Consider the following 15624-nt stretch of genomic DNA (forward strand, 5'->3'; position numbering starts at 1 on the left):
AGGAGATCAAGCATCTAGACAACAGTGCTTCACAATTCCTTATATACACAACTGTAGAACAACCCATCCGATCATCTTGACCTTTATCAGCATATGACCAATGCAACAGTTAGTTACACAATGAGGAGTGAGGCCCATCAAGTAGAGACTCGACTCGAGAAACTCCATATTTTTGCATATGAGAGGTGGGGGGGCAGGGTGACACCCAGCCTGACAGGATCATGCATGCACAATGTGCACACTACGGTTCAAGGATTGATCCGTTCTAATTTCGTTCAATTTAAAGATTCGTTCAAAAATAACAAATCGTACCCATCCAAATTCAAATGAAAAAAAACTGACAAGTATGTTAAATTAGGCTTTGAAATTGTGAAAATCAGCAGTCTTCTCTGCTTGATACTGGGGGGGCGTGTCACCTGAAGGAGCTCTGCCCTCACTGAACAGCTCCGCCCTCTCAAATTCATTGAATTTAGCAACAACTAGCTAAATCAATTGCAGATATCAGAACAGACATAGCTGCAGTCTCTGAGTTATGTATTAATTATATGTTAATTTATGAGTTAATTACTTTTTCTTTGCATCGTACCAGCTGAGTGACAGAATGCAGATTATATAAACCGTCTGTGATCTGATGTATATAGGTGGCTGTGACGTAGATAGGTTGGGTTTTGCCCCGCCTATACAAAACCTGAGCTGAAAACGGGTGAGAAACTGTTCAACGGTCTAACTCCACATTTCAGTGCCAAAGTATTTGCGCATTGCACATGCTTTCAGCAAATTTCACACGTATATAATGTAAAGCAAATCATGGAATTTGCTTTACAGCATCTTTAAGATTTTAAATTTCCATGTTGGCACCTATGTTGGTGGAATTGTAGAGGGTTTTAACATTTGACAAACCAAAACTATTCCCCTAGGTTTATAGAGGGGTAAACTGAACAGTGTATTATATATTAAATATGCTGGAATTGCAGTTTTGTGACTATGGGTTAAATCAGAGCAAGAATGGTCAAAGTAAATGAAATGAAATTGATATTTAATAACATTGCAAAGGAATTGAATCAATTCCAAATTAAACATGTTACAAAGTGAAGGCTTTAAATCGACACCCAGCCTTACAGGATCCTGCATGTACAAGGTCTGCACAATACGGTTTGAGCCAAGAACTGACAACACATGATCCTGACTAAAATATCTTAAGAGGAAATCAATTAATATATCGAAGGAACTAAAAGAACTACAAAAACTGTAGGAAACTTTCTCAACAACAGATTCGCTAACGACTTCTGGCGGAAGGCAGACTCAAAGAACTAATCGTTTTTGGAGGGAGGATTCAGTTCATTTCGTTCAAACATTCGTTGAAAAAGAACGAATCGTTCGCAAACCACCCATCAGCATCAGGTCATGTCCTCCAGCTGCTTCTTCAGTTTTAGGATTTCTTCCTCAATTTCACCCCGCGTAGACACCGCTAAAATACACCGAGGTGATTATCAAAATGATCAAATACACTACATACAAAAACGAACCGTAAATACTATTAACGATATGTACAAAGCTAGCTGTGAAAAGCTAATGAGCTATTTTAAGGATAAAAAGCACTGTACGGTAGGTACCAAGGCAAAGACAACTGTAGAGTAGAGTAACCGCAGCACTGCCTGGAAGTAAACAGACGGGCGGATGATAAAAGGATGTACGTCCCACCACTACATTGCGTGAGTAGAGAAATTATTTGATTTTTATTCAACAGAAGAAATAGTACAGAAAATTGTCAGAGTGCAAAATAAGTAAGACAAAAAAACAAAACAAACAAATAAAAAAAAATCAAAGTAGCAGTAGCAACCACATATATATGTCTATGGTAGCAACCAGAGCCATAGAAAAAGAGAGTTGCGACACTTCCATAGACTCCCATTGTTATCGAGGAATGCGGAAGTAAAGCGTGTCACATGCGACCTGTAGTTCCAAACATTGCATTTTCCACCGTTCAACCCCATTCATTTTCAGTGTCTCCGAAGCAAGTTAGCTGGTAAATTGATGAAAATCCTTCATTTTTTCATATTTTTACCACCACATATCAATTGTTATTAGTAGTATTTCATATAGCTAGCTTTAGATAAAGTTTATCGTAAGATTATAGCTTGTTTGATTCGAAACGCAGTTAGAACTAGACTGTAGGGGGGTGTTCCATCAACGTCGATTAAGGAAAAGCTAGACTTATCTCGCCAAGTCTCACTTACTTTAGCGAGAGTTCCGTTCCATTAAGGTGGCTTATTTGAGTTCTAGCTACGTAACCAAGGTAACTTATACTTCGGAACTAGCCTGATCCGCGTCAGGCTAAAAGTCAAGCTAAACTAAAATGTGTTGCAAATAATTTCAAACAGGCGGAAACAGAATCTCAAAAGACAGTTCCGTCGAGTAAATTCCTGCGCGCAAACCACTTTAGTCCGTGTTCGGAAACGTAAATTCAGACTTTTTGAAGTGCAGACATTAATGATTTAGCTACATGTTTACTTAATCTCCAAAAAATATATTAATTTAAATAAACAAGTTAAGAAATAATGTCACTTTTGTTTTCAAAAGCCATTGGTTAATTGACATAAAATAAGGATTTCGAAACTAAGCAGAGCGTCTAGAGAAGTTACAATCAATTATGGCGTATCCGTTCTTTGACAACCCTGTGGTGGATGAAGGTGCTCAGATTATACAAAGAGCGTTTATCCCACCAACCCCAAGGGTCTTCAGAGACAGAAGTAATGGTTCCCTGACCAGTATCTGTGGAAGAAGTATAGGTTCAGCAGGCCCAACATAGTTTATCTAGATAAATGTAATTGTCATTCTTTAAAAAAATACATAAATATATATATATATGAAATAACACTTTAGCAACTCTTAAGGATGGCAATGAACACATAAGAGCAGCCTACCATCCTTTGTAAAAAGTAATAGAAAGGAGAGTAGACTATAATAGTAGAAAGGAGGGTAGTAGACTGCAGTCTATGTAGGTAGGCCTAGACTATGTAGTCTGCTGGAATCACACACATGGAAGCAAACCCACTGTAGCCAAGCCTTGACACTGTTCAGTCTGTCTGCATCTGTCTATGTCTTTGCATGTGGGACATTCTTGAACGGGCAACTATGCCAGGAAATATGAAGGGTATACCTTGCTCCAAAGCAGTACCTGAATATTATCATCAGTTTTTCAGGTAATCTTGAAACACAAAGAATCAAGGAGGACTTTTTATTCAATTGTATAAAGTATTTTCATTGTTTAAAGTAGCCTATATGTTGACAAGCCTCTATATTACCTCCCCTCTGGCTTCCCCAATATTATAGGTGCAATATACTGTCCCCATGGGTGTATCCAGGCCCATTGGAAGACTCAGGGGGTGACTGCCTGGTGCCCCCATGGTTGAAAGTGTTTCTAAAATGCCCAGTGGCAAAAATTAGACCAAGTGCCCTACTGTCTGCCATTCACATTGTGAAATATGCTTGAGTGCACAGGATGCCCCATGCAATAAATGACAGTGTGCCCTCTATAAATGTAAAAACATGTCTTTATGAGTTCCTTTATAGTATAGAAAATGTGATGCAGTACCCTATAAGGTGCCCTTACAATGGCCTAAATTGGACTGTTCCCATGCCCTTACTTCCAATGGAAAAAGGTGCTGTTATGAAGTGCCCTTTATGCTGCCCCTACATGACAGTGTCCCAAATGTTGCCCTTTCCAAAGAAGACAATTAGATTCTGTGCCCAACAGTCTCCCCTAATGTTCCCAGTAGGGCATGCTTTCCCAAAGTGAGGCTGTGACAACACTTGGCACAGCCACAGTCTGTCACTGTCCAAGCCCCCTCTGGATCTGTGGAGGCAGACTATGTTAATTGGAAATACTCGTAATATAATAATGATAGTCATGCTGAGCATTTTTAAATGACTGTTCTGCCAAACAAAGTGTGCAGTTTGGGTCACCTTCTGATCTAAAAAGTCAGTGCTGGATCTGTGCAATACTAGTCATTTCAGTGAATCCCCATTATAGTCATGGTTATTTTTCCCTTTTATCTTAAAGCTCAGCATTTAGCCTATCAGTTAATAAATGTGTGTGGCAAAGTTATTTTGAAGTAATTTTTGATTTTGTTCAAGATGTGAAGACAAAAACATTATTAGCCCACATCAAGTGCAATTAACCATGGCCTTCTTCAGTGTTTTGAATTTTATCCTACAATTTTCAATTGCTGCCACGTTCTTTTTTGGGCTATTATTCTCAGTCTCCTGTTGAGAATATCGACCATAGGCTAGCCTGTCAGAACGGTTTCAGACAGCTCATCAAATTACGCTAATTATCAGTAGGCCTAAATGCATATATATATATGTTAAGTAGATTTGGTAAGTCTACAATTTACGCATTTTAACGATCGTAATGGTTTGACAAGTTGTCTCCCTTGCCATGTTAATTGCGGCAACATTGCCCTTTTTGGGGACAAAAAAAACTCAAAAAATCAATTTACGCTGCTGAAACAACACACCTCTGCTGCTTTACGCTATACTTTTTGCGACATAACTCCTCTTTCGACGATCGCCTGATCTGGGCTGCACAGTCTAAGCTTATTGAGGTCTAGCTTGAATTAGCGTTGCCTGTTAGTGGAACGGAACGTTAGTGGAACGGCTTGAGGCTTAAGTCTAAGTTGACGTTTACCCAAGTGAGACTTATTCGTGTTAGCGCGACTTGCGTTAGCGACGTTGATGGAACACCCCCTAGGTCTAGCTAGTATCTAACATAAGCAACACTTTTACTGAAGCTAGCTAGAGAGCATGTGTATCATAACCAGAAGTCAGTTGGCTTATAGTCTGTCAAATTAGTTCTAATTATTGGCGTTCGTTGGTATACAAAGTAAGTCTTCTATATATAGCTCTTATTAGCGTAGTTAGTAGAGCTAGCAACAATGAATTGCAAATTAAGTGGTCAGAAGCAAGTTAGCTGGTAAATTCACGAAAATCCTGATTTTTTTCATATTTTGACCACCACATATCAATTGTTATTAGTAGTATTTTATATAGCCAGCTTAAGTTAAAGTTTATCGTAAGCTTGTTAGATTCTAAATGCAGTTGGAGCTAGACTGTAGGTCTACGTAAGCAACACTTTTACTACATGTATCATAGCCAGAAGATCACCGGATCACTACAAACAAAAGGAGTGGAAGAACACAGGACATATTGTACAATAAAATGTTTTATTGAATGCAGTTGGTTGCCTTGTTTATTCTGTTCTATTTACCAAACTCCTTTCTTGTCTTAAATTGAGCAGTTGCTGGTGATGATGGTTAGATTCAACTTGCATCAAGTACTACAAATATAAGTGTTGTTAATGTGGTAGGCTAAATTGTAAGTGGGCTGATGAATAAAAAAACGTTTAACAAGACCCATTTACTTCAACCGTCTAAGGTTAAACGTTAAGTGGAACAATATAGTCCTCATTAGGCTACTGTTTGGTATGTACAGTATGGTACAGTATGGTAGCTAGCATAGCCATTTCTAGCTCTGCTTCACAATATTGCGTTATGTATAAGTTCATGTAATACATACATGTTAATAAAGTATCAGACATACATGATACAACACACCAGTAACCAATTGACATTATGTGTTAATATACCGAAAATGTCCGTGAATCGAGATGGTGCTGCCGTCTGTCCCGCCGAAAACCATTCAAACAGGTTGACAGCAGTGGGGGTTTTGTTTAACTACAGGGAGCTACCGGAACCACGTGACAAAAGCTCAAACTTTTTTCCTGTGTTTCACTGGCAGTGAGTGTTCACAATGTTGTATTTCACTCCATTCTACACCAAACACGTCAGGGAGGACTGCCCTTTGTAGATACGAGTCTGCTGAAGATATCCAGAATATCGGATTTCTTTAACCGAGCCTGTTTCATTCATCATTTGCCTGAGAAAGCGACTTCCGTTGGCCAGCTTCATTGAAAACCATTCAAACCAGTTGACAGCAGTGTTTTTTTTTGGAACTACAGCGAGCTACATGAACCACGTGATCACGTGTCGGCGAGATCAAAGCGTGTCGCAACTCTTTTTCTATGGCTCTGGTAGCAACTAGCAAGTAAAGTTGTAGCGGAGACGTGACGTCAAACCTAGCTCGTGTGTTGACCTCCGAGCGCATGCGCCCTACGGACTAGACAACACGTTTGGGCTAACCAGCATGGCTGACGAGGCAGAAAGAGATACAGAGATAAATAGAGATGATACACTCGAACCTTCGAGTAGTAATGATAATAACGATCATATTAATGTGGGCGAACATGATGTCCCAGTGAAGACCTTCAAGGATTTAGTAAGTTGGCCGATTCAGAAGTCACACACTAGAAAGAAGGAAAAACACTACCTGCCAAAAAGTGTTGCTAGCTAGCTACTGTAGTTCTTTAAACCTAGTTACCGTATGTATCTTGGGTATGGTTTGGAACCAGGAATTTTGTTTTAATTGTGGATTTAGAGAAACCACCGTCCTTTTGTCATTAAATACTATTTACATTTTAACTAGCAAACGTCTTCCCCGATCTAAGGAACTACATTGTTTACATGCATGGCTACATGGCTACAGAGGCATCGCAGTACAACATCTGCATAGACTGTTTCTTGGGCTCAGTACCATGCGTGTCCGAGCCTGCATTTTGGGTACAACTTGTTATATTCACAGGGTGTGACGGAAGTGCTGTGTGAAGCCTGTGACCAGCTGGGATGGAAGACTCCTACGAAGATCCAGGTGGAGGCCATTCCGGTAGCACTGCAGGGTGAGAACGATAGCTAAAGAAGTAGTTTATAACTGCCATTTAAAGGCGGGTCTGTGGAGTATCGTTGACGATAAAGTTCTACCTCCGTTTTATGTTTTATTTATTTATAAACATGCAGTATTCTCTCACCACCCTGTCTTTTCCTTACATCTCTAATTCATACTTTGGTTTGTTCGCCCCTTGCCACAGGGCGCGATGTGATAGGTCTGGCAGAGACGGGTTCAGGGAAGACGGGAGCTTTCGCCCTGCCCATCCTGCAGTCCCTCCTGTCGTCTGCCCAGCGGCTGCACACACTGGTCCTCACCCCCACCAGAGAGCTGGCTTTCCAGATTGCAGAGCAGTTTGAAGCCCTGGGCTCCAGCATTGGGGTCAAGTGTGGTATGTCAAATATACTCACAAACACACACACATCACTGTGGACCTGGATAAGACCCCCCAACATACACACACATTCATGTTTGAGGTCCAGGACCACTGCATCAATGTAACAGACATGGATCACATTTGTAGAACAGTTAAATACCTTAACCTGCGACCAATAATGGCTTGTACATATAAATGTGCCTTTTATTGTGAATGTATATTTAAGGAAATGCTGTTGACCCTCTGTCATTCTTCTTTTACAGCTGTCATCGTAGGAGGAATCGACATGATGTCTCAGTCCCTGGTATTGGCCAAGAAACCGCACATCGTCATTGGTGAGTAACAGCACCCAATACCAATTGACTTTACAACACAGTGATTGATGGCATCACCGTGAAATCCAAAACATGCATTTGGGAGCTGTTGAGGTTGTAGGAAGTAATGAATGTCAAGGGCACACACTCACTGTTTGCATTTCTAGTATCCGTGACTCATGTAGCTTTCTGGTGCTTAAGTAGCGTTGATTTTGCATTTGCAGCCACACCAGGAAGACTGATTGACCACATGGAGAACACCAAGGGCTTCTCCCTCCGAGCATTGAAGTTTCTGGTTATGGACGAAGCCGACCGCATCCTCAACATGGACTTTGAGACTGAGGTAAGGGTTCGGGGGTCAAAAACCCAGCATAACTCCATTAAACAACGCCACATTCTGACTTTGGGTTTGTAAATACCGTCTTTGAGTTGGCCGTAGCTGTGGAGAAACGGCGGTGTTAGCTGAACAGTCTCTTCCTCTCCCACTCCCAGGTTGATAAGATCCTGAAAGTTATTCCCAGAGACAGACGCACGTACCTTTTCTCCGCTACCATGACCAAAAAGGTATTGCGATCGGATCAGACATGTCACAAACGCAATAAATCACTTTCTGACAAATATGACAACACATAGAAATACTTTTTGTGAGAGCTACACCATATAACCTGTCTCCTTGCCAGTGTGGTATAATCTGATGGTCTGGCAGAATATAACAAGTTTAGTATTCTGGAAACTGACCGGTTCCCGCTCGGTGTTCTCAGGTTCAGAAGCTGGAGCGCGCCGCTCTGAAGGATCCAGTGAAGTGTGCCGTGTCCACCAAGTATTCCACCGTGGAGAAGCTGCAGCAGTATTACGTATTCATCCCCTCCAAGTACAAGGTAAGCATAGCGATGCGGTGGTTTACTGTGTATATTCAGTGAGTGAGTATTCAGCACACATTTAAATGCCTTTTAATAATGTGAGCGGTCTAATGTGTACAAAAGTGTTATATAAAGTACCCCCCAAAAAAAAGAAAGAAAAGGGCTACGAGGCTCCACAAGTCAGTTTACATTTACATTACATTTAGTCATTTAGCAGACGCTCTTATCCAGAGCGACTTACAGTAAGTACAGGGACATTCCCCCCGAGGCAAGTAGGGTAAGGTGCCTTGCCCAAGGACACAACGTCATTTTGCACGGCCAGGAATCGAACTGGCAACCTTCAGATTACTAGCCCGATTCCCTAACCGCTCAGCCACCTGACTCCCATGACCTTCATTTTTCCCAGTTAGTTCTGTTCTGAAAACGTTTCGTTTAGTGAATCTGAGTTTATCTCTGGACAGAGATGAGGTTCCACTCTGTGTACATCAGTTTGAGATCCTGTTCGTTGAACCCTCTGTTCTCCGGCAGGACTGCTATCTGGTGTCCATCCTGAACGAGCTGGCTGGCAACTCCTTCATGATCTTCTGCAGCACGTGCAACAACGCCCAGAGGGTGGCGCTGTTGCTCAGGAACCTGGGGATCACCGCCATCCCTCTGCACGGGCAGATGAGCCAGGTGGGGTTGCCCCCGCATCCGAATGAAACGCGCCCCACACAGGATAAACCTCCAGCGGGGCCGTGCCGATGCGCACCTAAAGGCTGGGGTCAGTTTGGTTCCCATACTTTTGGATTAATTGTTTACTTGCGTCCCTCGCCAATCAGAATAAACGCCTCGGAGCGCTGAACAAGTTCAAGTCCAAGTCGCGCTCGGTGCTGCTGGCGACCGACGTGGCGTCCAGAGGACTGGACATCCCACACGTGGACTGTGTCATCAACTATGACATCCCTACTCATTCCAAGGTAAACCCCTACCCCCTCCTTACCACTAATAATAATGATATAGTAGTAATAGTACATTTTATTTGTGCCTCTATTGCACTCGAAGAGCTACAGTACAATTTTACTTACAGTAATAAAACATAATAAAATGTACAATAACAATATGGTCTTTCAAGCCCCATCCTCTCGCACCTGAAGCCCACTCACTGTTACCATGTTGACTCTTGCCATGTTGACTGTTTGGGTTTCAGGACTACATCCACAGAGTGGGCAGGACAGCCAGAGCTGGACGGTCTGGAAAATCCATCACGTTTGTCACACAGTAAGAGACCGGAACAATCCCTCAAACCTGCTTTCATTCTCCAGCTCCTATTCACCTCACCTTTTGAAGTGTTATTCTCGTTTCCAAAAAAAACAACATCAAAGGTATTGCGACTACTTGTGGTAGACTGACACGTCATTGGCTTCTTCCAGGTATGATGTGGAGTTGTACCAGCGAATCGAGACGCTGATCGGGAAGAAGCTGCCCGCCTTCCCCACACAGGAAGAGGAAGTGATGATGCTGGTGGAGAGAGTCAGCGAGGCCCAGCGATACGCCAGAATAGTGAGTAGCCAAACGTTGTCGTCCTGGTTCAGGAGATGCCCACCTGCTCCAGGCCTCTTCCAAATGAAGCCCCCGTGCTCCTTGAATGTGCTTGGAGTGAGCTGTAAGCGGCCCTAGCTTGAATCTGACTCCATGTTGCCCTCATCTGTCCGTTAAATATAATTTGAATACATGTGTATCACTCTTAAGAAAATGTGTTAACATGTCTTACAATAATATTTTACATGCACAGTTGTTACGGATAAATGGTGAACCTTGTAACTTTTCGTTCCGATTAGGATTCAGTAATACCCTATTTTGTAACATTAGTGCTGACAGACCTTAAACGGAGTCTTACTTGATTTACCTGTGAGTAACCTCACACACTCTACTTCCCTTTCCTGTCACTCCACCTCCCAGGAAATGAAAGAACAGGGGGAGAAAAGGAAAAGACCCAGAGGAGACGGAGAGGGGGATGACACCGAGCAGTCCAGCGGCGTGAGGAAGAAAGTGAGAGGAGGTGCTGGTGGAGGAGGAGGAGGCGGAGGAGGAAGAGGAGGCGGCGGCGGAGGAAGAGGAGGCAGAGGAAGAGGAGGAGGAGGAGGAAAAAGTCAGGGGGGAGGAGCATGGAGGGGCGGTCATTGATTGGAGGATTGATCTAGACTGTACATAATCCCATGATGTAATGCTTTCCATGACGCACCTAATAGACAAGCTATTTAATTCCTAAATACCTTCTGTTACCTTAATGTCTGATTCTCATTTGTAATAAAATGTTAGTGTTGTCTCAAGATTGTGTTGTGTATAGTGTTATTATAGGTGGTTATGTAATACTGGGGGGAAGGCATGGAGACAGGTTATTGAATCAAGAGGGGGGAGGGGGGGGGGAGCTCAACAGTGGAATTTGAGAGGCAACATTAAAATTGGGAAACATAGGCAGCACCAGTAAAAGATGAATTCCATTCTTACAACAGTTTAAAGACTGAAATGAGTGCTACAAGTACCTTCAACTACCACGTTAGGAACACTGCCTATAGGCAGATTTCTTGATGTCTCATATATGAGAGACATCAAGAAATCTTGGTTGTCAGTTGTCAAAGGAAAATCCTTTAGATTCAGCATGTCGTAGTTGGTTGCATTAGCATCGCCACAAATGGTACTGGGGCTGAAGAGGTCTGTCCTTAAACCATTGATCAGTTAACAATTAAAGATAGTGATTACTTTATTTATATACTGTTTGAAATGTTCTGCATATAATAAACACATTGATCTATACCTTGCAATACTAAGCTCATGAGCACATAACCCTTGGTTATGTCCAGGACAGATATATGCCTGTTAATTGTTTATTGTATCATTGATAAACTGTCATTATACTGTTTTAATATGCCTGCATACCCATAAGTTGGGTCTTTGTAAGGTATGACTAGGAAAAGCTTGTGTCGCTGATATAAGTCAGAGGTCACAATTTTGACAGTGTATAATGCCATGCAACTTTGAATGAGGAAAATAGGAGTGACAAGGCCATTTCTAGGAGCCCTAAGCTATCTAGCATAGTGTCCTTTTTCAGTGCCGGCAAAAGGCTGTTAATCATTTTGTATCCTCCCATATAATCATGATTGCCTGTATTCATTGTCCAGTCTGATACTCAACTTGAGTATAACAGACACCTGCACCTCACATGTGTAATAAACGCATCGGTCTTGAACTCAACTATTCCCTTCATTGACTTGGCACCTTCAGAGCAATTGGGTACTAATACATCTTCAGGGCAGTACCAGATTTGAAGCTCAGAGCTCTTGTGGCCTCTTATTTATAGAACAGAACCCCCAAATACATTCCAGCTATGCTACCGTTTGGCTGCTGGGTAGAATGTCAACTCCGTTGGATGCCTTGTATATTTCACTAAATGTTTGCCTTATTCTAACCCCAATGCACGCAAGTGTTTAATTTCTGTGTCAGTGAAATTGCTCACCTAGGGCCCGTCTTGTAGATGGTATTGTCAGTAATGTACAATTACAACAAGCATTCCCATTCAGACAGCAACACTCAAGCTGAAAGACTCATTCCAAAAATATTACTTTATTAGTTTCACTTTTAAATATGACATCAGGGCATGAAAAGGGTAGTGTGAAGTATTAAAACTCAAAGGTCTTCTGGACTTCTGGGGTGTGGAACACAAAGCCAGACTCTGTGGCTTCAGTCTTCAGACAGTCCTTCTCATCCTGGAGAGATGGGGATGAAACCAAGAGGGGTCCATTCACATACATGAGAAATCAGTGATCTGCAATAACCTTGAGCCTAAAGTTGTCGGCACAGCACGAAACTCACATTGAAGTACTTTTCAATGAGGCTCTGGGCGGCTCGGTACACAGTGTCATTCTCGTGGTTCTGCAACATCTCAATGCGGTCCAGCCCTCCAAGTTCCTCCACCAAGAGACACAGCTTCTCAACCTCCCCAAGCTTTTCAGCTGCCTAGTAACATAAGACCAAGGACACCATCTTAAAATATTTTGATTTCCTAGTCCATTTTCTGATGAGAACAAACCAATTGGTCACTGAAAACATTTGGCACCCAAGGTCACAACAGCCCAAGGTAGCAGGTCCTGGTTAGTTCCCTACACCTCACCATGAACATGTTGTTGATGGAGTCCAGGATGACCAGGATGGTCTTGGCATCTTTGACCTGCAGCATGGTGAGAACACCTTCCAGTGCACCACTCTGCACCAGATGGACCACCTGCTCCACAGTGCCTCCGCTGGTGAAGTTAGTGACGGCCCACACCACCTCCCTCTGGGTCTTAAAGTCCCCCTTAAACAAAACAAAAACACAAAACATGACTGAACGTTGAACCGATGAGGTGAAGCAGTCCCCGACATCCTCCCGGTGCACGGTTTACGTTTCGAAGCAGGTCTACGAGCGGCGGGATCAGGCCGCAGGTGATCAGCTGCTGGATCTGCTGACAGGGACCCGCCGCGATGTTGGACACGGCCCAGGCAGCCTCCTTCTGGACGCTGGCCTTGGGGTGCTTCATCAGCAGGGGCAGCGCCGCCAGCACGCCGGCGTCGATGGCCGCCTGGGTCTGCACGTCTGAGCCGCTTACGATGTTTCCTATGGACCGCAGGGCTGGTGTCTGGAGGGGGGGGGGAAGCACACATCCAACCTATAAAACCTGACCCTCTGCAAGCTCGTTTCAGAGCAACAAAAAAAAAACGGCCTGACGAGTTTCCGGCCGCCTCCCTACCACCACGGTCAGCTCCTCGAAGCCCATGAGCGCCACCAGGCGGGGCACGATGCCCGTCGTCACCACGACGTCGATGCGGTCGTTGGCGCCGTCCGTTAGGTAGGAGACGGCCCAACACGCGTCCGACAGGATGTCCTTATCGCTCAGGTGAAGCAGCTGGATCAGGGAGGGCAGCAACTGCCAATGACAAAAAGCTCCGGTTACAACCGCGGCGCCAGCTGTCGGATTAGCAGGAACTCATGACATTTTAAGACTTCACACGGGTGATGTGAACCAAGCGCACTGGCAAAACAGATTCCGGGTACCTGCTTCACGGCCGACATGGGCGGGAAGGGGTTCTTGTTGCGGCAGAGGTTGGACAGAGTCCACGTCAGGTTCCGCAGGTATCCTACCTGGATAGGGCCCAACGAGATGGCATCGACGGTTTTAAGGTACATTCCCCCTTCCATCAGTATTACAAAGCCCAACCCTAACCCTTTTTTGACCTCGTCTTAGCCTGTATGAGGAAACACGAGGGTTGCATGTTGGCCTACAGGAGTGTACTAGTAAAGTACGAGTACATCTGGAGTGAGGACACATGCAGGTTTTAGGGATCGTGCCAAGGAGTAGGTACTCACAGGAGTGTCAGGGGTGATGCGAGTCAGCAGCGCAGGAATGACATTGCATTCGATCAGAGCATCTCGATACGCCGCCCCGTCGCCTGAGAAGACACTACAAACTGGTACCCATCTCACGACACATCTGAACGTGAGCGCAGGGTCTGGTTGAGTGCATACCTGCGATATTACCCAGAGCCCAGACAGCCTGCTCACTGATGTGCAGCATGGGAGACGCCAGCAGTGATATGAAGGCCGGTATTGCGCCATGTTCAACCACCTGGAATACAGAAAGTGGTTCCCTTCAAGATTGGAATAGCACTTGAAATGGTGGTAAGCGTTAGATTGATATCCATCTTAAGAGCAATAGGAACAGTCCCGACTCTGGCAAAACGTTTAGTCAAAAGTTACATAGCCGTTGGAACATATTTTATCAGGGGGGTGCGGTGCTGGATTTTCAAGCCATAACATTTTACATTCTCGTGCCGTCAGCAGGGGGTGCAGCCCCCTCAGCACCCCTAGTTCCTGCGGCCATGGTTACACACCTGCTGTGTGTGCCACGAGGTGCCAGACGCGATGTTGGTGAGCGCCCACGCCGCTTCAAACTGCAAGGTCTGATCGTCATCTCTGCCGAGGAACTCCACAAAGCGGGACAGCAGCCCCGCGTCCACGATCTCCTTCAGTGGAGGGTTTCGCTCCCGAGACAGCAGCTTTCTGAACACAGGGAATTGTCCTCTTGAACACATTTCCTGCTTGATTCAACATGGCTAACTAACACTTGTAAGAGCACTCCCCAAGCCTATTATAGGCCTTCACAGGCCACTTCCCAAGATGTCAAATGGAAAAAAAACGACAGGGTGTGAAATTTGGTGACCTTTGTAAATAAATTGCTCGCTGGTTTGACTACGTCAAGAAGTGTGTCATCAGGCCTGATTTCCAATTTGTGTAGTTGACTCACCGGGCAGCTTGGCAACCTCGAGCCTGCCTGTCCTTGCAGTCACTGTTCACGTGGCCAATTATGTCCTCGATTGCTGTACTAATGGCCTAAAAATAATATTTGATTACTTTAAGCAGGCTAGACAAAACGAACACTACTTCAGTCCATGTACCTCGTGATTATCGGTGATGTACTCCGGTGACAAAGCCTTGTCGTCCGGTAGAGTAGAAATGTTTCTCCTTTTCAAGAAGTTCTCATTCTTATGCGCTTTCCGTAACTCAACGCACTCAGCGATTCGACGCTCACGAAGTTTCTACAAGTGAAAATTACTTTAGAAAGAAGACTACAATTATGTGCATCCCACAAATAGTGTCATGAATAAATTACATGTTGGCTCACCGCAGGTTCTTTCCCCTTGTTTTTGAACTTGGTCATGCGTTCATCCACAACATTCTTCGTCGGCATGGTGAACGTTAAAGCACAAGTATATGGATGGTTCTTCTAGTCGGGAAACAAAGCTGAAGTGTGAACGATCGTATTGACATGCAGTTAAGTATGAAAACCGTGCGCTACAACAGGTGCAGCTTGTTGTCAATGATTTGTTAGGTATGCCATTTTCGGCAGCCTATAATATAGGCTATACTCATATTTATATCTGATTACATGAATGCTATGTATTCTTTCTAGTATTTTTGGGAAAGAAATAAAGAAACAAAAAAACATTTCTCTTGTGACTTTATTTTGAAAATAAGACATCAACCGGAAGATTAGATTCCGGACCACACAGACGACAAAAATTGATTCATCATTGTATTAACAAAGAGTGTTTCGATAGTCTTTGTTATTAGTCCTCAATAGCAATTCGGCTTTTAAGTTAAAGATATAAGTTATGATACTTAAAAATATCATATAAAAATATTTGTACTAAACTTTCAAATCAGTAACCTAATGTCCAAAAGCATGTGCATTAAATGTAAAACCCCAAATGTATAAAA

At 43.6% G+C, this 15624-nt stretch overlaps 2 protein-coding genes across 2 annotated transcripts; one reads left to right on the forward strand and one right to left on the reverse strand.

The window, feature by feature from the left end:
- Positions 1-6166: 6166 nt before the first annotated feature.
- On the forward strand, positions 6167-10642 carry ddx47 (DEAD (Asp-Glu-Ala-Asp) box polypeptide 47). Its single transcript, XM_062454238.1, has 12 exons — positions 6167-6336; positions 6700-6793; positions 6983-7171; positions 7420-7491; positions 7695-7813; positions 7963-8034; positions 8232-8348; positions 8859-9005; positions 9152-9289; positions 9520-9590; positions 9743-9872; positions 10272-10642. The coding sequence occupies exons 1-12, from the start codon at positions 6205-6207 to the stop codon at positions 10494-10496; spliced, it is 1506 nt and encodes a 501-aa protein (XP_062310222.1). The 5' UTR covers positions 6167-6204; the 3' UTR covers positions 10497-10642.
- A 1275-nt stretch (positions 10643-11917) lies between these two features.
- On the reverse strand, positions 11918-15187 carry kpna7 (karyopherin alpha 7 (importin alpha 8)). Its single transcript, XM_062454252.1, has 12 exons — positions 15029-15187; positions 14802-14942; positions 14651-14736; positions 14238-14406; positions 13873-13972; positions 13710-13796; positions 13402-13484; positions 13097-13273; positions 12752-12985; positions 12481-12663; positions 12183-12326; positions 11918-12076 (listed from the first exon to the last, which is right to left on the reverse strand). Exons 1-12 carry the CDS (start codon positions 15092-15094, stop codon positions 11990-11992), a joined length of 1557 nt encoding a protein of 518 aa, XP_062310236.1. The 5' UTR covers positions 15095-15187; the 3' UTR covers positions 11918-11989.
- Between the last annotated feature and the right edge of the window lie 437 nt (positions 15188-15624).

The sequence above is a fragment of the Osmerus eperlanus genome, chromosome 2 (assembly GCF_963692335.1).
Source record: "Osmerus eperlanus chromosome 2, fOsmEpe2.1, whole genome shotgun sequence".
Classification (NCBI taxonomy): Eukaryota; Metazoa; Chordata; class Actinopteri; order Osmeriformes; family Osmeridae; genus Osmerus; species Osmerus eperlanus.

Coding starts and splice junctions, on each gene's coding strand:
- kpna7 (XM_062454252.1), bottom strand. CDS start 15,094: ATGCCGACGAAGAATGTTGTGGATGAACGCATGACCAAGTTCAAAAAC. Junction 14,737..14,801: donor ACATCACCGATAATCACGAG/GTACATGGACTG, acceptor TATTATTTTTAG/GCCATTAGTACAGCAATCGA. Junction 14,407..14,650: donor CGAGGTTGCCAAGCTGCCCG/GTGAGTCAACTA, acceptor CCCTGTGTTCAG/AAAGCTGCTGTCTCGGGAGC.
- ddx47 (XM_062454238.1), top strand. CDS start 6,205: ATGGCTGACGAGGCAGAAAGAGATACAGAGATAAATAGAGATGATACA. Junction 7,172..7,419: donor CAGCATTGGGGTCAAGTGTG/GTATGTCAAATA, acceptor CTTCTTTTACAG/CTGTCATCGTAGGAGGAATC. Junction 8,035..8,231: donor CCGCTACCATGACCAAAAAG/GTATTGCGATCG, acceptor CGGTGTTCTCAG/GTTCAGAAGCTGGAGCGCGC.